This window comes from Saimiri boliviensis, chromosome 12 (assembly GCF_048565385.1).
Source record: "Saimiri boliviensis isolate mSaiBol1 chromosome 12, mSaiBol1.pri, whole genome shotgun sequence".
In the NCBI taxonomy this organism is placed as follows: Eukaryota; Metazoa; Chordata; class Mammalia; order Primates; family Cebidae; genus Saimiri; species Saimiri boliviensis.
In genome coordinates, this window is record NC_133460.1 from 68479984 (window position 1) to 68501275 (window position 21292).

Consider the following 21292-nt stretch of genomic DNA (forward strand, 5'->3'; position numbering starts at 1 on the left):
AATTGTTTGGTTGTTTTATAGAGAGAAATTAATTTACCTTCATTATATTACCCAGATAGGACCTCATATCCATTTTACTAAATGCTCCCCCAGATATACTGTACCTATATGCTTCCATACCATTATTGCCAAATAATTGTAATTTCTGAAATGAAATAGGAATATAAATACTTGAAAATATTTTAGTCTACTTGGAGAGCTGTTATATGTTTCACTTAATTATTTTAACATTATTTACATTGATATAGAATAAGATTTTTTTCTGTATGCTTCTCTATGATCCTAGTTAACAATATTTTCTACAAAAATAGAGAATTCATTTGGAAAAAATGTGAGTGCATACTTTTTATATAGATTATATTTGTAAATATGCTCTCCAGTGTTAATGTAATATAAATTAATATTGTGATATAAGTATATGTAAATATATACATTTAATTACAGTCTTAAATTTTATTTAATATAAAATGTTGTTTCCCAAAAGCTGCATATTGATAAAATATACATTATTAAATAACTATATTATTATAAATACCAAAATATTTTTAGTTTCTTTTAAAGTGTAGGAAATTTACCTGAAATGTAATTCTTTTGGTTGTTGCCCAATGTTTTTGGTTGTTCTTTTACAAATATAATGAATCATAATAAAAAATATGGGCTGGATGTGATGGCACATGCCTATAATCCCAGCACTTTGGGAAGCCAAGGCCAGTGGATCACTTGAGGTCAGGAGTTCAAGACCAGTGTGGCCAACATGGTGAAAACCTGTTTCCACTAAAAATCTAAAAATTAGCCAGGCATTGTGGTGGGCTCCCTGTAATCCTAACTATCTAGAAGCTGAGGCAGGAGAATCACTTGATCCCAGGAGGTGGAGGTTGCAGTGAACCGAGATCACACCACTGCACTCCAGCCTAGGTGACAGAGCATGACTCCCATCTCAAAAAAAAAAAAAAAATATATATATATATACACACACACACACACACACACACACGTATATATTTTATATACATATATAAACATACATATATAAATATATATTTATATTAATATACATATATAAATATATATTTATATATACATATATTTATATAAATATATGTATATACATATATACATATATTAAAATATATATGTTTATATACCCATATGTGTATATATGTGTATATACATGATTGCTCTGAATAACAAAATAGAACCAACAATTTGAGTTGGATCCTACTAACAACTGCCAAAGCTTGTATTATAATCACTTACCTATAATTTAATTTTTCATAGTGGTAAATTGCTCTTGAAATAAATTTTACAGAAAGTTTTCCACTGAATCTTTGTCATGTAATGATGCTTTTCTAAGAATATTCTGATTTTAATCAAAGTTATTTGGCTTATAAGGAAAACACAAGAATGCCTTCGAGTGATATCAAATTGATGGGGGAGAGTATTAATAATATCAATGGCAAAGAGATAAAAAATAATTTACTTTTATGGAAATTGTAAGTTTACCAGGGAGAGAGGAAAACTACTTGGTCTTCAACCATATGGTCTCTAGTTTCTACCTTTCTATGTGTATATTCTCTACTCTTCTCTCTGCAGAGCAGATTCCATTACACATCTGTAATTTTACTCCATTTCCTTGTTTGCACTTGACTTTAGGTATTTTCTATGTTCATGCTATGTCAGTTCTCCATAAATATTTTATGCAATGGCTATTAAAAATGGCTTAAATTCACTATATTTTGTTTTGTTTTAAAATTTCTGGGAGAAGTAATAATTACTCACTGTCTTACATCTATAGCCAGGGAGCAAGGAGTAGGGCCCCATGATAGATCCATACCCAATTATACCAATCCTTTTAGCAGCAGATAGAGAAAAATGTATTTTCCAGAGGAAGTGTTCCAAATCATGTTTTCTACATTTTCTCATTGATGCAATGAACTGCCTTTTAATATGGACGTTTGAATAATTATGGCTGCAATAGAATTAAAAGCAAACAGTATAAACAAAAACGTTTTTAGCATTCAGTGTTAAAAATAAGCTGATAAACGTGATCTTTATAAAAATTTCTAAAGGTGAAAATCAAGCATAAAAATACCCAACACTCAAATATTTGTATTTAATTAGAAAGTATTTACATGCTATTGTATGACTATAAACTGTTTTATATTTTTGAAAACTTGGTTCATGAGATTTTCCCTTATTAACGTCACTTATTTTTATTTCTTGTTTTTATTTTTGGTTTACTAAAGTTACATAAATATTCTGCAACCAAAAATAAAAAAAGAAAGATTACAAATTAAAAGCCACAAAAGAGAAAACAACTGAAATGTAATATTTTGGGGGAATATGAAGAGTCTCAGTAATAAAGGGGCATCACATAAAAATTTTGAAATGCCAAATGATTATTTCACCTGACCCATATGCTCTCATCATGTGATGATAATGGTCATAATAATATCAATAATTAAAATAACAAAAGTATGACTCAGGTACAGTCCAATAATAATTATCTCAAAATCCTGGGAAATTTTTTAAAAGCTTTTGAAAGGAGAGAAATTATATTCTTAACAACACCAAATTAGCTTCTTTTCTTTCAGACTCTAACTTGGTAGCTACGCAAAGAGCTTGACTTCTCTGTCCAGGCCAATGTCCACTTAACTGCTAAATTTAGTAGTTTTATCTCCCCATTGTATCTCGCATCTCTATCCATCAGTGTGACTTTAGTATGAGACCTCTTAGTCAACACTCATATAATCTAACTGTTCTCAATCACCTTTCTTGATTCAAACTATTCTATATTCAATGATCTGAAACAGAGGCTCTGTCTGCAGATAGCTTTTCATTGCAAACTGTTTTCTCTCTGGCTCTCGAGTTTTCCTAGATTTGAGATGCATCCTGTTTGTATAATTTCTTTTTATTTAGAAACATACGAACTATAATCTAAGAAAACGAATTATTGTCCCATAATCATAGTTTAAGATTTTCTTACCATGCCTTCCCTGATGTTCTTTTGAACATAAATTTTGAAATCACCGTTCTCCAGTGCTATCAATTAAATTTTATCTATTGCTAAGATATATCTTAAATGCTGTTTCTGTATAAATTATTTTCTATTAACACTGGTATGCAATTCCTTGTTCTAAAATCCACATTATCTAATAGTGTTTTTGACTTCCTTTATTTACGTTCACCTGATATCAGTTTTTTTAAGTTGCTACTAATGTCCAAGGACAATGTCAGATTAATCCTTAACCCCATTAAACTTTTCATATAACAAGTACCTATCATTAAATAGACTGAATGCCCCTAAGAATTCACTTTGAAAAATCTTGAAATGTATCTACACATTACCTATACCTAATTATATTTTTAAATTGATATTTTGTTTTCAGGCAATGTCTTCTTGTAAATATTCAAGTATTTATTGTGAAAATTTAATCTGTGAAGGATACTGACAACTTTGGCTAGCCACTGCCTTTATGTTTGCTTTTTTATTTAAAAATCATTTATAACACACACAATGTCTTATTTCTTTTCACTGTCTCCCACATTACTTTTGAAATAGTGAAGAATATGTTATAAAAGTAGTAAGTACATAGAAATACGACAAAAAATTTCACTCATGAGGATTGGACAAACTTTGCCTATACTTTATGAAAAACAAAATCAATTCCTACAGATTTACCAAAAATTTATTCCTTGCCCCACAAATAATTAAGACTTCCAAATCATTTGGCTTCTAGAAAAGAAATTATTAGATCAAAGATTTATGCTATAATCTACACTGCTCACATCAACAAATCTCCTATAAAAACTTCGTTTCATGTTGAATCCTAAATGATTGAGAAATTCATAACAGAAATTCCTATTTAATGTTTTTTTTTCTTTTTTAGAATTACAAAATTTTTACATTGTTGTTGGAAATTTCTTTTTATTCACACTCTCAAACTCCTTTTTAATGACACTATCTTTTGTTGATATATATAATTTCTGATATACATATCGAAACCTGTACACTGCTATATTAATACACAAATGTGCAGGTATTGTTTTAAGCACTCATTTTTAATTTGAAAGAATAGCTTGCATGTTTAGGTGTATATGAATGTTGATTGTTTTAAATAAGTACATGAACACAATTTCTACCTAGCTTTTTTTTCTTTTTTGTTTCATGAAGAACCAAAATTAGAAAAGATCAAACTACCATGACTTACTTTTGCCACCAGTTATCAAAGATAAACCAAAATCTCCCTAACACATTCTTAAGTATTTTGGAGTCCCTAAATTTCCACTAATCAACTTAGTAGAAATGTACTTTTATTTATTTTTTTTTATGTGACCTTCTTATACAGAAGAATAGAATCTATGCCAGTACCAAATTACATTGTGTGTTATATATTAGCCACAGGGAATTTTTGCCTTCGGCGTGATCTATTACGGTTATAATCTATTGCCTCTGAGCTCTAGCCATGCTGCTGACAGTTGCACTGGGAGCTAAAGTTGAGAGTGACAAGAGTATCAGGTGACCTGGTTAGATCTAATTTATGGGTACTTAGCAGGACTAAGTGAGGCCTCACTGCACAGTGCATTTGATCCTCTCTCGGAAAAGACTGTGACCTTTTGGTCCCAGTGGTACCACTCAATGTAGAATTAGAAGTTGAGATAGAATGTTTTTATAGGTCTCTCCTGCAATATTTGGAAGATAAATAACTTTTAAAGTGCATAATTCACCGCCTTGTCTTCCAAGAGATGTGCCAAGGGCAAATAGTATGCATATTTATTTTGTTTCTAATTTACAATTAAAATATGCTGGACCTCCCTTAAAAACTCTATTAAAGTAAACACTTGAAAGCTGGTAGTAAACATGGAGGTCGTCTAATTCAAATTCTTTCCAGGAAACTTCTAAGAGCTAGTCGTTTTCAATGGTCTTTTATTCTCAGACAGGCATATTTTCAATGATGGGTCTTGTTTTATAGAATAGTTTGCTCTATGCCACTTTTTCTTCCTGTTTTTTTTTTTTTTTTATTTTATACAAAGATAAATGTGAAAAAAAAAGAAATTTAAGAATTACAAACATCTTAGCTCACAATGGCAGAGGAAAAGTAATTGGAAGAAAGATAAAATGAGAAGGTATAAACGTATTTTCTAACAAACTCTACTGTTCTACTGATAAGAATCTATGTTTGTTGCTTTTAAAAACTTCTATGCACTCATAGTAGGTGTATATATTTGAGTTGCATGAGATATTTTGATACATCTTTGAAATATTTTTCACCCATTTTTCTTATTTCTACTCTCTAAAACTATAATAAATAAACTAATGGATGTTTCCATAACAACCATTTAGATATTTGACAAATCATAACTTGTTAAACTTAGAATCCTCCAATCTTATACATTCTCAAAAGTGTTAAAATTTCTCTTCTATGTACCTGTAAAATGGTGCCTGTTATAATCTACCTGTATTATTAATACCTGACATTATGAATTAATGTATAGTGCACATTAGTGGTTCCAGTAGCCTATTTATAGTGTTGGCATGTAAAATCAGCTTTTAGCTATCAAAATTGCACAATTTTTACATTAATGTTTGTAGACATCTATTACATTTGGGTGATTGACATTTTTTCTGTTACAAATTATAGGGTGATACTTATAAAAATTTACCATTTGTAACCCATTATTATGACTTATTAAGATGACTTTGAGCCATGTCTTTTGTCATTAAATGTATTATACATCCTTCTGAGCTTTGTGGCATTTACAGATTTTATACATGACTTTAATGTCTTCATTTATGTCAGTGATTAAAAGTAAAATTGAGTAGATCTGAAAACACAGAGCTATGTGTCATTTCACTCTAGGCCTCTTTTCATATGTTAATGATGACTCAATTTATTCTTTCTATGTACCATTACTCAGAGAGATAAAAATTCATGTCAACTTTTTTTGTTGGCCACAAAAATGTCTTGAAACGGCCAGGCAAGTTGGCTCAAGCCTGTAATCCCAGCACTTTGGGAGACCGAGTAGGCGGATCACGAGGTCAAGAGATCGAGACCATGCTCGTCTCTACTAAAAATACAATAATTAGCTGGGCGTGGTGGCACATGCCTGTAGTCTCACCTACTCAGGAGGCTGAGGCAAGAGAATTGCTTGAACCCGAGAGGCGGAGGTTGCAGTGAGCCGAGATTGTGCCACTGCACTCCAGCCTGGTGCCTGGCGACAGAATAAGACTCTGTCTCCAAAAAAAAAAAAAAATCTTGGAACTAAATAATGTTCTCCTTCTGTTTCGATGTCATTTCTATAGCATTTTTCTCATTTACAAGTGTGGTATGAATTATAAATTTCACTGTTTCATTCTTTTGGATATTTAGCTTTTTAATAAATAGAGTATGTATTTAATCCATGAAATGTTTAGTATGTGTCCAGTACAGTCTAATAACATGTAGTATTTACAGTTCTCATTGATGTAACCATTAGCGTATTTTTATAGATGAGCAAATGAAGCATAGAGATACTCTGTACTTTTTCCTGGATCATACAGTTAGTGGGTTATGCAACTGGAAGCCAAGCAGTTTGACTCTGGTTCATCTGTCTTAGGCACAGGGCTAATTACTGGGAAAAGGGATACCATCATGATAAAATAACACACAGGTTTTATTAAGCTTCCAGTCTAGTGAAGGCAGACAAACCAAAACAAATATATAAAGTATATAATAAGCCAAATGTTGAATGACAAATACAATAAAGAAAAATAGGAAGAAATTTGAAAGGAGAGGTCTGGAGACAAGGTTTTTAAGATGGAGTGGTCAGGATAGGACACTGCCAAAAGTGATACATTTAGAGATAAAATTGTATAAGCTCAAAAAGGGTTAAAAATCACAAAGAAATATTTTGTAGTGCTGCATACTCTGACTCTAGAGTCAAACAGATGTAGGTTTGCAGTCCTGCTCTGCAAGTTCCTAGCCATGGGACTTGAATAAATAAGTTTACCTTTGATGATACCTTTCCTTTTCAAGGAATTTATTATAAAAATTGTTAGACAAGGAAGCATATGCTTATATATGGTATATATTGAAGTAGTTTTTATAATGACAAAAATAATAGACTGAAACAACAGCTCATTGTAAATTATAACTTGTATACATTATGCTATAAGCTTACAATGAAGTATAGTATTGCTGTCAAATAACATCAAAGTATTATACAACAAAATGCTATGGTAAATCTATACTTACAGACATTGGCTGATATTCACTATGTGCCTATGTGTCTGCAATAGATACATATTTAGAGAGAGAAAGATTAGCAAAATAAGCATTTAAATGAATAGAATTAGTAAGTTTAGTTGGCTGGATTTTGAAATTTATCTTTTATCAGTATTTTAAATTTGATCAGCAATGAACATAAAATATTCTAGCAAAAATATAAATAAATATAAAAGATAAACAATCTCTCTTCTCTAAGGATTTATTAATTAACACTTTTCAAAATTAAAAGTTTATATTGTTGCTTCTTTAGTCTTTGGAGGGACAAACTTCATTTCATTCCATCAATTCTAAGCATTAATTCTGTGGTTGCATTCATCAGCCATCCACTGACTGAGCATAATGCTACCTGAAGTCCATACACTGAGGTACAAAATCAATCAATAAATTAATGATGATCTTTTGTCCTTAAAATGATCATTTTCTTCTAGATTATTAAAACAAGAATAGAAAAATGTACTGAATGAATAAGTACTTTGACAGTAATGAGAAGCTTTGTTTTTAATAAGTATTTTAAAAGATGCAATTTCTACCTTGCAGCCACCGATGAACATACACTCCATTGTGGTGCAGGTCCAGTGCATCAACAAAAAAGTGGGCACTATTATCTACCATGAGGTGCGAATAGTGGTGAGAGACAGGAATGACAACTCACCCACTTTCAAGCATGAAAGCTACTATGCCACAGTCAACGAGGTCAGTTTCTATTTATTCGCTCTCTGTCCTTTGTGTCCATGTATGTAACGAACTATATACAATAAATGTTTATCAACGATTCCTTTAAAATAATCAGCTTAACTCTTTAGAAATACCAAGAAAACATTAAAAAAAATAGTACTCAGAAGAAATATGTGACTTCTGATGTTGTTTTAGGAATTGATTTAAGTATGGAAAAAATACTTTACTGTATGTACAATAATACAGAGATAGTTTATTTTTCATCACCTTTGAAAATGTATTGCCTAGATCCACATACATGATTACTTATGCATAACAAGAGTTATTATCCTAAGGCATTTATATAATACAAATATGTTGCCTTTGTATTTCTGAGGTGGTCGTATTAATTAAATGTGGGAAGCAAATATTTGAGATTCTTAAGGTATTTTCTGTATTTTAAAATCAAGTTCTGAAATAACTAAAAAATAAAATCACAATTGAATTCTTATAGGAACATGTTGATCAAATTAGAAAATCAATATTTAAAAAGTAGTATTACTTTTATTAGGCTGTGTCTGTTTGTTTGTAGTTTTGCTTGGTTTCGTTTTCTTTTTTTGCTAAAATGTATAAGCCAAGAACTGCTTTTATTTATTTATTTTGAAAACCATGGATACTGTATTAATTTTTTGTTAATAAAGCTACAAACTATTTCTGAGTACCTCTAATGGGATCTATTATATGTATGTAGGACCCATGACACAATGAATTACATTAATATGATGGTACCTGTTTTTGTAGACCATTTTTACTTTTCAAAGATTTTTTTTTAAATCTTAAAAGTTACCTATATGCTTTATAGGAGAATGGTAATTTATGAATTAAACAAATCATTTGGGCCTTTAACTTCTACATTCTTTTTGAGAGTACTGAAAATATTTTTAGTTATTTCAACATTCTTGTGTCCATGAAAGTTTGAAGAAGTTATGTTCCTTGTAATCTGAGACTCTGTAGATTATATTACTTAAAAACAAAATATAAACTGTTTTATCAGGATGAATTAATGATTAGTAAATGCTTCACCTCTTTGAGTCGCTTTTGTTTAATGAGTTTCTACTGTAATAACAGATACTAACTGAGTTCCAAGTAACTAGTTTTAATTATATATATATATATATATATATATATATATATATATATATATGATCTCATTTTGAAATATACCCTTTGAGTTACATTTGCTTTCTTTGGTTTAGTACTAACTTTATTTTGGTATAAAGTAATAGGTGAGTTATCTTAGGTAACAAATCTACTTATAGAATCTGTTTTTTGTGCCATATTTAATTACTCCACTATCCCTGTGCAGAGGTGATCTTTCTTATGGAAATTTATAATGTTCGGTTTGAATATCAAGGCATCCTGTGTGATTTGACTGTGTCCACTTCCCTCTAACATTTTCAGTGCCTTGTTTAACAGGGACCTCAAATACCATTTTAATCATGCAACTCTATGTTTCAAAAATGTTGCAGTTGCTCATTGTCAGATGCCGGAAGGTCACTTCTTTTGATAGACTTTTAAGTGCTTCCATAATCTGACTGTTGGTCAATGTATTCAGAACATTCCCAAATTCTTGCTAATAATGCCTCATTGCATTCAGATTAACTTCCTCCCATCTCATAAATATCTCCATTTCTTAGATTTTGCTCAGTGTTCATATTACTTAGAAAAAGATCCTCCCTACCATGCAAGTCTCAAAGTTTCATTTGTCTTTTTTACTTATTTTTATAGAATAATCCCTATTTATATTTATTGATCTTTAATTTCTTCAAACCCTAAACTCCTTAATATCATAGTAATAAAATTATAGAATATGTAAAGATTTGATCTTAACATTATTTTGAGATGCTAGATTATTGTGCAAAGCTGTCCATTTATGGCGAAACTGGTTAAGTTTCTAACAATGCATTTTCCTTTAGCCAACTGAGGCAATCCTATCCCACTGCCACTATGGTCATATCTTCCATGGCTTGATATTGTAGAATGTGTGTTCTTGATGATCAGATTTTTCACCTTTGATTTTGACCATAAACTCTATATTAATTTTCTTGAAAAAAATCAATAGTGCTTTTAAACCTTGAAATAGCATCAAAAGAAAAAATAGAAATTTAGCTATTATTCTCATTCTTCATTTGAATAGTTCTTTCATAGTGCTAGTACTTAGTTCAATGAATTACAAATTATGAATTATCTACTAGTTTAATTGATATGAATTATGAATTATGTTTTAGAAAGGTACACGAAAATTACATACACACATATATGTATATATATGTATGTATACATGTGTATATGTATATATAGATATCCCTGTCTCCTCCATCTGTAATGCTGTCTTTATAATAAAATTAAATGAGTTTTATTCCGTGCAAGATTGCAAGATATTTTTCATAGTATTTCTCCCTTTAGTGTAATACATTAAGTTTATGCAATTAAGAAAAGAAATATTCAAATGTTTTCCCAAAAAAAAAATCATTTTCACAGTTTAGTAGATTGTTAACGTCAAAGTATTTCACACTTCATTAAAATACAAAAGACAGGTATAATAAAGTTATTATCACAGATTTATAAAAGAAGTTTCCAAAATTAAAGTCCTGATTATTCACTCTTTGTATTCACTATAAGAAAGCTGAAAAACCAGAGCAATAGCATAAATTGTAGGTTATAAAATTGGCCACGAAGTTGGACATAAAACTCAAGACCTTAGTTAAATCATCCCTTCAATACTTCTCAATAGACACTCTAGTATTCTAAATTATAACTATATTCATGTACCTTATTTTACAAATAAATCTGTTTAATAGTTATAGTATTGTATCATAATCACAAACAGCACTTTTATAAATGCATTAAATGCTATCCTCTTATGTTCTTTGTAAACATTTTCTTTTATTAGTTTGCCAAGAATTGACCAAGACATTATGAATATTACTAATACCTCTAAATGTCAAACAAGGGTTATAACAAGTTTTCACATATCTTTCTCATGAGCAAGACATAAGACATTTAAATGTTTTTATCTCTTTAAGGGAAGGCGCAATTAACTTTAAACAGTTGTATCATTAAGTAAATAGTTTGGTTTCAAGAACAAATTACAGAACTGCTGATCATTCTTACACAGTTTTTGGAAACAAATCCTTCTTGACAGTCACGTCAGGTTTTTGAAGTGCATCTTACCCCACAAACTTGCTTTTGATGTAAGCAAAGAAGAACAAGTCAAGGCAGCCATAATGTTTTCCTGGGCATTTGAACTGTTTATCTGAAGCTAATATAGAGATTATATATGTCTTGGTTTTTAATGATCTTTTCACAGAGAAAAAATTTGTCAGTCAATATTAATTTTTATCATCCTGAGGCAGACATGAAGGAAATATAAAATCCTCTAATAGCATGTTTTACTTATAGTATAATAAATTAAAATGTATTGTTTTTGGAGCTGTTTCTATACTATCAGCACTGGGGTAGGCTCTTTTTTAAATGCACATTACCTCATAGTAGCTTTACAAAAAAGGAATATCCTTATTTTAGAGATGAGAAAATTGAGGCTTGGAAGGTCATATAATTTAAATTAAAGCCTCCCAAAGATATCTACACATATACCTGGCAAAAAGAAGTTTGTATATGAGGTTAAGGTTATGGAAGTTAATAGGGAGATTATCCTGGATTACTCTGGTGGGCCCAATCTCAGTGTGAGCCTTTGAAAGGAAAGAATTTTCTCTGTTTGAAGTCATAGAGTGGCAAAGGAAGAGGAACTAGAGAAAGATGAGGCATAAGGGGATACCAGAGACCATCCAACCCTGAGGAGAATTTAACCACTGTTGCTGGTTTTGAGGTGAATGAGGCTATAATATAGCCTGAAAATGCAAGTATACTCTAATTGCTGAAAAGCTACCCATTTGATAGCTACCAAGGAATCACATCCCTCAGCCCTACAACATAAAAATAAATAAATACAGCCAGTAATCTGAATGAGCTTAGAAGTGAATTCATTTTCAGGGTCCACAGAAATACACTCCTACAGATACCTTGATTTTACCTTGGTAAGAGCTGTCTCTGACTTCTGACTCACCAAACTGTATGAGAGCAAATTATATTATTTTAAGACACAAAATTTATGATAATTTTTATGACAGCAATAAAAAACTAATGCAAAATTTCTCTCAATAACTCTCAAGATAAGTAGAGAAAGAAAAGGGCAAAGAAACCTACGATTTGATCATTGAGATTAGTGACATGAGGTGTTATAAAATGATCTGTCCAACAACTATGAAATTTATTCTTTTCAGGCACATGGATGGTACATATAAAAGAATTTACCAAATGCTGGGCTTTCATTGTATTTACTGATTTTAAACTCAGTTGTCTGATGATTAGATAACGTATTCTGTATAATTTCAGCTAGTCCCACCAAGCTGAAATTATACAGAATACGTTCTCTAATCATCAAATAATTGAGCTTAAAATCAATAAATACAATGAAAACAAACTAGAGATGCTCCTTATATTTGGAAAATGGCGTTAAACTAAATATTTATTAATGGCATTATTTTATGTAGAACTACCCAACAGTATTTACAGAAAAAATTAGTTTATTACAGTTAATAATGAGTTCAACAACGTCAATTTTTTTTTTTTTTTTTTTTTTAGACAAAGTCTCACTCTGTGACCAGGTTTGAGTGCAGTGCAGTGGCACAATCTTGGCTCACTTTAACCTCCACCTCGCAGGTGCAAGTGATTCTCCTGCCTCAGCCTCCTGAGTAGCTGGGACTACAGGTGTGTGTCACCACACCCAGCTAATTTTTGTATTTTTAGTAGAGACAGCTTTCACAATGTTGGCCAGGATGGTCTCTATCCCTTGACCTCATGATTGCCGGCCTTGGCCTCCCAAAGTGCTGAGATAACAGGTGTGAGCCACCACACTCAGCCAAGGTCAATATTTTTTTAAAGATATAATGTTATACGTCAGCAAAGAAAATGAATTTTTAAAAAGTAATGTATGGATTATATTACCTACCAAAATGGATTTTTAATTATTTTTATTTAAGTTCAAGTAAACTTTTAATTGAAAGAAAATACTCTCCTATGTTTTGGTGGAGATATGAAGTAATCACAACTTTCATACATTGTTGGTCGATAAGCAAATTGGCACAATTACATTAACTATTTTGTAGTGTTAACAAAAACTGAACTAGGAGACATTCTATTACTCAGCAATTCTACTCTTTTGAATATACTCAAAAGAAATTAGTGCATGTGTACTCAGAAATCAAGTTGAGAAAGATTCTTCAAAGATTTTCCATAGTAGCCAAATCTGCAGACAGTACAAATATACAATGACGCTGGTGCCGGATTACCATTTGTTAGTTTCACTTGTCTTTCTCAAAAACATTTTGTTTAATTGGTTTTGTATGTCAAATTTCTCACCTGGAAATGAGAATGGTAATATTAGAATTTTTACTTCACAAGGTTAAATTAAGACAAGTAACAAATTTTAAAATAGAAGAAAGCCCCACGAATTTTCAGTGTATAATAATATGAACTGCCTATTTTGTGACTCTTGTAACATACTGTCTGAAGTTGGTTGTCTTTATACCACCTGTCTACATCAATACTGCCTGTGTGTTTGCTTTTTGTTATGTACCCCCTTAGAGTTGAATCTGTGTAAAAGCTGGCACTCTGTTTTTCATTGGGTAGAACAGTGACTGGCACATTGCAGAAGTACTATAAGTAGGTTTATCATTAAATTAGGAATGACACCATCAACATACAGAAAAAATATTCTATAACATATATATTTGTATATTGATGTTTCTGAGATTAAAAGCAAGAGTTTGAGTTCAATTTATGAAGCAGCTCATATACAGTAAATTTTTTAAAGAAACAAGTAAAACACTTTCAGATTACTGTAATAAATGACAGATTAAAACAAGTGATAAGAATAACAAAAAAATGCGATCTTAATAAAGATGAACTATCTGAATTATGGTCTGTTTATAAAACATTAGGGAGAAATTATGTATTTATTCATTATCTGTCTGTTATGCCACTTGAGATTTTTTTACCTTACTTTTCATGTCCCAGAAATATTAAAGTCACTGATTAAGCAACATTAATATGATTCCCCTTTGACCAAATATTCCTTTTCTTTTCACTGAAATATTTTACTACATACACAGCTTTATAAGGATCAATGCAAAGGGTCCCAAGTGCTTCACGGTCAGCTCAGTAAATTTGTGTTTGATCAAGTTCTGTTTCTTTCAGTATTAATTACATGAAATATTAAATGATGCTTTATAAATTTATATTTAAAATGCCATTCACAACTTAGGAAGGTGAATATTAGCAGTTTAAATAACATTGAGTTTCTGAAAGAATCAACATTCTTGGTAAATATTGACATAACAATTATATAGAAAATTATGTCCTGCTTAACAGCTTAAATATCTTCAAACTTTAGATTTCTAATAATTTTAACATTTATCTTACTCATTCTGTCATTAGGCATGCTTACAAGGAATTAATTACAAATTTGTTTATAACAAGAATAGTGCATAGATATGTTTATCACATTTCTGACATCATACCTCATGGTTTTAAAGGAAATAAAGGCATTTTACGATAAGTGAATTCTAATAATTACCATTGAGCTACCATTTATTAAGTGCTTTGTGTGCCAAGCAAAATCTGTGTTTTCCATGAAGTAACTTATTTAATACTTACAGATAGCTACCCACATATGCAAACTTTGTGTGTTCATTGTTTCATTTTACAGATGAGAAAGTATAAAAATAGGGAAGCATTAATGAATTTGCCCAAGATCTCACTGCTAATAAGTAGCCAATCTAAGTAAGAAACCAAAACATCTGCAATCCAAAATTGAGCTCTTGATTGCCATATCATATACATGCATTAGGCAAGAGACTACTAGGGTTTGAGTACGTAGAGAAATCCCATGCAATTTTGAAAATTCATATTTATTTCCCAAGTCTTAACACTTGAAAGTGTAAAGAGTGTAAGAGTGTAAAGACCGTTAATATGAATAAGTTTCAAAAAGGTTACACTTGATTCAGTTCAGTAAAATAATCATGTGCTAGGTTCAGTGTTATGAGAAGAGGGAATAAGCTTTTGAATCACACAACATAGGTTTTAGTTTTAGGATGATCATTTCCTACTTGTTTAATAATGGAAAATTAATTAATTTCTAATAGACTTAGTTTCCTCGATAACAATAAACTATAGTACTTTCAGGATAGTTATTGAAGATTCAAGGATGCAGAGAATGTAACATGAAACCTATGAGCTGGGTGCGTGCAGTGAGTAGATAGCACTCATTGAATGATAGGAACTGTTATAACAATGAACTTTCTAATTATATCCAGTAGTTTCTACTTTCATCCAATCATGATTCCTAAGGTATTATTTTCAAAGTAAAATACACCTGACTGTTTTCACAATGAAGCATTTATTTTGATGAAGTATTTTATTAAACTTTACAGTTGACCCTTGGACAACACAAATTTTAACTGTGATGGTCCAATTGTATGTGGATTTTTAAAACCAAACATAGATAAATAGAAAATACAGTATTCATGGATGTGAAAGGAAGGGAAAGAACCACATATTAATGTAGATATTTTTTACTTTAAGCAGATAAGTGGAAATCAATTATTTTAGCTGATTTAAAACTTTCAAGTATTCCAATAATCAACAACTTCTGATTTAATAAGCTCACATGTACATTCAACTTAAGATAAATTGCTTTTCAGTTTTTAGTAAAGATAGAGCTATTTGTCTTTCTCTAACACAGTAATAATTCTTATTTTAAATACATTTATCTACTTGAATTTGCCTTATATTATTCGGAGGAAGTAAACCTTAATCATCTAGTTTTATGAAAAAAATGAAATCAAGATTTTTAACACAGGTACGAAAACTGTATTATGTTAAAAGGAATCTGAGAACATTACTGAAACAGAATAAAATAGATGGATCTAAGGACAATCAAAAGTATTAAGTTGAGCAAAAGAAGCCTGACACAAAAGGATACACACACCACTGAAGTCCAAGAACAGGCAAAACTAAGCTATTTTGATTAAAATCCAAAGCAGCTACATCTGACAAGATAGTCTGTACAGGGACACTAAGAAGTGTTACAGTGTGATAAAAATATTCTATATTTTGCTTAGGTGCTCATTACATGAGTTCCTGAAATTGTCAGAACTCATACTGAATAAGATCTCTGCATTTTTAAAATATAAATTACACCTTCATAAATTAATGTTAATTAGACAAAAAGGCTATTCCTTTTTTTCTCATGTTTTCTTTAATGTTAAAGCATTACAAGACAACTTGCACTGAATGTGAGTTCAAGAACATGTACTATTTTTTTAATCAATTTTGGAAAATTTTAAGATGGACTTGAAAGGAATAGTTGAATTGGAAAAACCGATGAATTAAACAAATGTTATATTTACTGGTTCAAGAAAGACCAATATAATGGTCACAGAAACAATGATTTGGCTCATGATATGCTCTCAATAAATAATTGTAGATTCAGAGATATTATGAATTCATAATGTAGGAAAATGTAAAATTTTTCAATAACATTTCACTAATTACTGCCTATTTACAAATTCAACTCTGGCTTTCATGTATGGAGAACCTTTGGTTTCAAATGTGTTACTTTTGCTAAAACATATTTCCAAAGTAGGGATTACTTGCAAGAATAAATTTATAATATTATCTGATGATTAAGTTTATCTGAGGAGAAACTATTTTAGATATTCACAAATTATTTTTTAGTATTTTAGTTTTTACTACTTGTTTCTATTTTGATAATGAGACATACCACTCTAAAAAATATAAAATCATTGTTACCTACCAATACAATAATACTGATTCCAGTGGAATTTTCTAATCACCAAATATATACGTAAAATGCAATATTATGATTTGTGCAGGGCTTTCTACCACACGTCCTTCTAAATATTTGATTCCAAGTTTCTATTTACCTCTGTGGATTTTGAAAACTGTTAAACATAACCAGTCCTCTTTCTGCACAGATTTCTTTTTTGCAAATTATTGTACTTGCTAAAATTTATTTGTAACTGCAGAGTCTGTGCTTACAGTCGTTCACAGACCTTCTTTGAGTGATGAACAGTTTGTCACCCAATGCTCACCTTTCTACCTGGGGTCAAATGTGGTTATACTCTGCCCCCTTATTTTACCTTTTATATTGCAAACAAGTATTTTTTAGTCAGTTTAGTGCCATGCATTTAACATTCTTGTGCTCTTTGTCAGTGATTTTCCTATGTAAAATAGCCTCTAATTGTAGTCCTGATATGCTCTTTAGTGTTTCTAAGCACAAGAAGACAATGATATACCTTGTGGAGAATTTATATTCGTTAGGTAAGCTTCATTCAGGTTGCATATTAGTAGGATGAAGAAAATTCTCTGGTTTATGTGTCATGACAACCTTGCTTTATGTTTTTCTTTCTGTTTAGAGACACATTATTTATTTTATCTTTTTTGACTTGTTAACGTTTAACTTACTGCCTGAATGAAGCTTACCTAACAAACATAATATATTCATACAGTTGAATACTATACCACTAAAGTAATAATGTAGGTGAATCACAAACATAATGTTGAAAAAGACAAACCTCATATGAAAATAATATATTCTGTAATACTCCATTTATACTAGTGCTCAAAACCAGCAAGACTATTAACCGTATTAATCATCGAGCTACCCTTTGTGAAAGGATTTTGTGACTGGGAGAAGTGGTTTTCTGAAGACCTAAAAACAGTTTCATGCTTGATGTTTGTAGTAACATTTAGGTGTTTACTTTTGAAAATTCACAGAGGTAAATAATTATGATCTATTTGTTTTTGTATCTGTGTTATATTTCACTGTGTATTTTTATATTAATGTTTATCCTTTAAATAGTAAAATGTTTGCACATGAAATTTTATGAGGTCTAGGATTTGCTCTAAAATAATCTTAGCTATGGAGTGGTGAGTATGGATGAAACCAATTATTTCATTGCTAATATTTATTGAAGCTGGCTGATGGGTATGCTCCATTATATATGTTTGAAATTTTATTTCCTGAGAAGTTAAAAGACAGCAACAACTAACACTGTAGTTAATATTTTATTGTCTGTCTAATTTATCTTTCCTCTTTTTTTGTTTATATCAATTCAAATATCTTCTTGGATTTCTAAGGCTGTGTTCTTAATAGCCCAAAATTAGAAATAAATGTTCATCAACAATAGAGTGTCTCAATAAAGTGAGAGATACTCATACAGTTGAAGACTATATTGCATAAAACTGAAGAATTAGTTGTAAGCAGAGGCTTGCAGGAGACACACCCTGTATGTTGCCTAGGAGCAATGGTTCAGTATTCACTAATTCATTGTTCATAGGGACTTTATAGAATGTAACTACTGCAAAAATTGAGATAACCAACTGCTTCACTGTTTATATGAAACGGTGAATATAATGATTCTATGAGGAAATGTTCCAAATAAGATTAGTGAGGACAAATGTTCACTTTTTGTATTATTGTTTGTCATTCTTTGTTTGTCTTAAAAAAAACTACTTTCTTCTTACAATCACATTCTAATTCCTCTTACTATTGATGTCTTCTCAAAATACTTAAATTTCTTGTTTGTGATTTTAACTATTATATTTGCATTTATTTATGTATTTTATATATTCTCAATAGCTGTATAAAATCATTTATGGACACAGACATGAACTAAACAAGTGATACCTTCAGGAAGTTGCCTAAGCTGATCATCATACCATACATAGAATGCCCTTCAGAAAAAATCAACAACAACAACAACAAAAAAAAATATAAATTTGTAATACTGAGACTTGTTGACATGTTAAAGGATACAGAACATAGCCATCTGCATAGCAGATGTTCCCTGAACACTGTGAATAATAGGGCAATATAGATTATAACAGACAGTCTGCCATGTGAAGATTTTCGTCTCCCACAAAATATTCCAAAATTCACAATAAAAAGAGCATCATAATCTGATGTGGCATGAGGAATGCTATTTGAGGGGTGGTATGGAAACAAGTGATATCTAATTAAGGTGGAATTTAACTAATGAGTGGTATTTTAGCTAAAACCTAAAAACTGAAGGGAGTAATATTTTAGCTTAAACCTAAAAGCTGGTTATAGAGCACATTATGCAAAGACCTACAGGTTAAAAAAAAAATAACAGTGATTCTTTTGTGGGGATAAGTAAGAATCAAGACTAGCCATTTAAGTCAAACATCAAATCATGGTTTTGTATACTGCACGTATTAAGTTCTGAGATTGTTTTAATCCAAAATGAAAAGATGTGGCTCTCTCTCTGACTGCTGTGACCTGATGCTGTTACACTCAACCAATATTAGAAGCAGTCAAGAAACTCCCAGTATTTCCTCTAATAGACAGAAGATTTATTGTCCCCAACTTCTCTTTTTCAAACTTGCCACTTGCATATAATTACCAACCTGGATTTCATTGCCCACTCATAAATGGTTTTTGATTTTAAAGGGAAGAAACAAAGCTTTTCTTATCATTTAAATTATAGCTTTCAGGTAACATTTCATCAAGAATTTTGAGGAGAAACAACAGATGCAATATCTACACAGGAGCTAAAATGCTAATGGCTATAAATTGCTCCAAATGTGTTTTGCACTGAATCAGGGTCTTCCATTTCTTCACCCACAGTAAGAATCATGAAGCTGGACATTTCAGACATTATAAGTAATCCTATGTAAGGTTCAAAACTGTTCTTTTGAAACACTTCAGTTTGTGGTTTTGAGCGCCAGCTGGTAGATTCTTTTATGTAATAAGGAGCTGATTTTTATGCTCTAGCATTTCTAGTGTACAGTTGATAAAATGAGAATATATTTATTTTTTTTTTCTTTTCAGCTCACTCCAGTTGGTACCACGATATTCACAGGATTTTCAGGAGACAATGGAGCTATAGATATAGATGATGGACCAAATGGACAGATAGAGTACGTGATTCAGTATAATCCAGATGATCCGGTATGTAAATACCTATTTGCAATGTAATTTTCCTAACAGGAATAAAATTAATGATTTTTAGCTGATATTTATTGTATTATTCAAATAACTACCAGAACCAGATAGGTAATGATACTATTATTAACAATTGTCTCAAAAATGAATTATTTTTAATATTTATGCTTTAGAAGCTAATTTTTGGTGGTATTTGTAGGTAAGGCTTAAAATGTATACATAGATATAGCATGCCTCTTTTACTAAATTTGTTATGTTTGTGGTCTCCGAAGCATTCTAAACAAATCACTGGAGATAAGATAACAAGTGTCAAACATATATATTATGCAACTTAAATTAATAACAATATTGTTGCTACACCAGCAAAAGTCATACCAAGTATTACTGGGATTGACAAGCCTTTAGTATTCTAGCCATCCACCAATTAAACCAAAGATAGAGAACATGACAAAAGCCACTAGTTATAGTCTGTTTTATGATTTTTCTCCCTTTTTTCTCCATTAGACAAGAGGATTTCTATGTTTTGTTTTTAAGCCGTGAATCATTTCCTCTCATAATATATTATTCAAAACAACGAGACAAAATTAGAATTTTTTTAACTGAAGCAAGAGTCAGAAACCCTGCCTGCCATCTCCCCACTTTCTTTTCTTGAGGCAGTTCCTCAGAATCCTATGGGCTCCTCAAAGCAAGTATAAATAAGCTGTCAAATTAAATACATCTCTTTTAGGTTTAATATTAGAAATATAAACAATGGCGAAGTTAGTATTTTGTCCTTGTTTTGGTCAGTTTTTGTTGTAGATAAGATTGAAACAAGTGAAACGAAAAACAGAAACAAAACTCTTGGATAGTACTGAGAGACTAAGAACTCACAGTAAGATCTACATCACAATTTTATTTTATTAAATAAATTATGGATGCATTTTCTCATTGTATCCTCACAAATCAGTTAGCAGTAGTAATATCTCTGTTGCATAGCAAAGAAAACCTCATATGTGATTTGCGTCATGTTATAAAACTACTTCTAAACTATAAAATCCAATTTCGGTCTATTCTTCCTCTATTGTATTCTCACAGAAAAACTTGTAATACCTATGTTAAAACTTTAATAAATTTGGAAAATAAGTGTGTGTGTGTGTGTGTGTGTGTGTGTGTGTAAATTTCATGAGCATAGCAGGGTAAAGGTCAGATTTTAGAGTTTTTTCTTTTTTGCTTTGTTTGTTTCTTTAAAAGAGGACTTTTTTAAGGAAAAGATAAAACA

General features: G+C 30.8%; 1 protein-coding gene across 1 annotated transcript in view; it reads left to right on the forward strand.

Moving 5' to 3' along the window:
* The window catches only part of PCDH15 (protocadherin related 15), a 1717060-nt gene that overhangs the window by 1209984 nt on the left and 485784 nt on the right, over positions 1-21292 (forward strand). Inside the window, exons 13-14 of the mRNA XM_074382505.1 lie at positions 7806-7961; positions 19921-20040. Coding sequence (XP_074238606.1) covers positions 7806-7961; positions 19921-20040 — 276 coding nt within the window. The remainder of the gene's footprint in view (positions 1-7805; positions 7962-19920; positions 20041-21292) is intronic.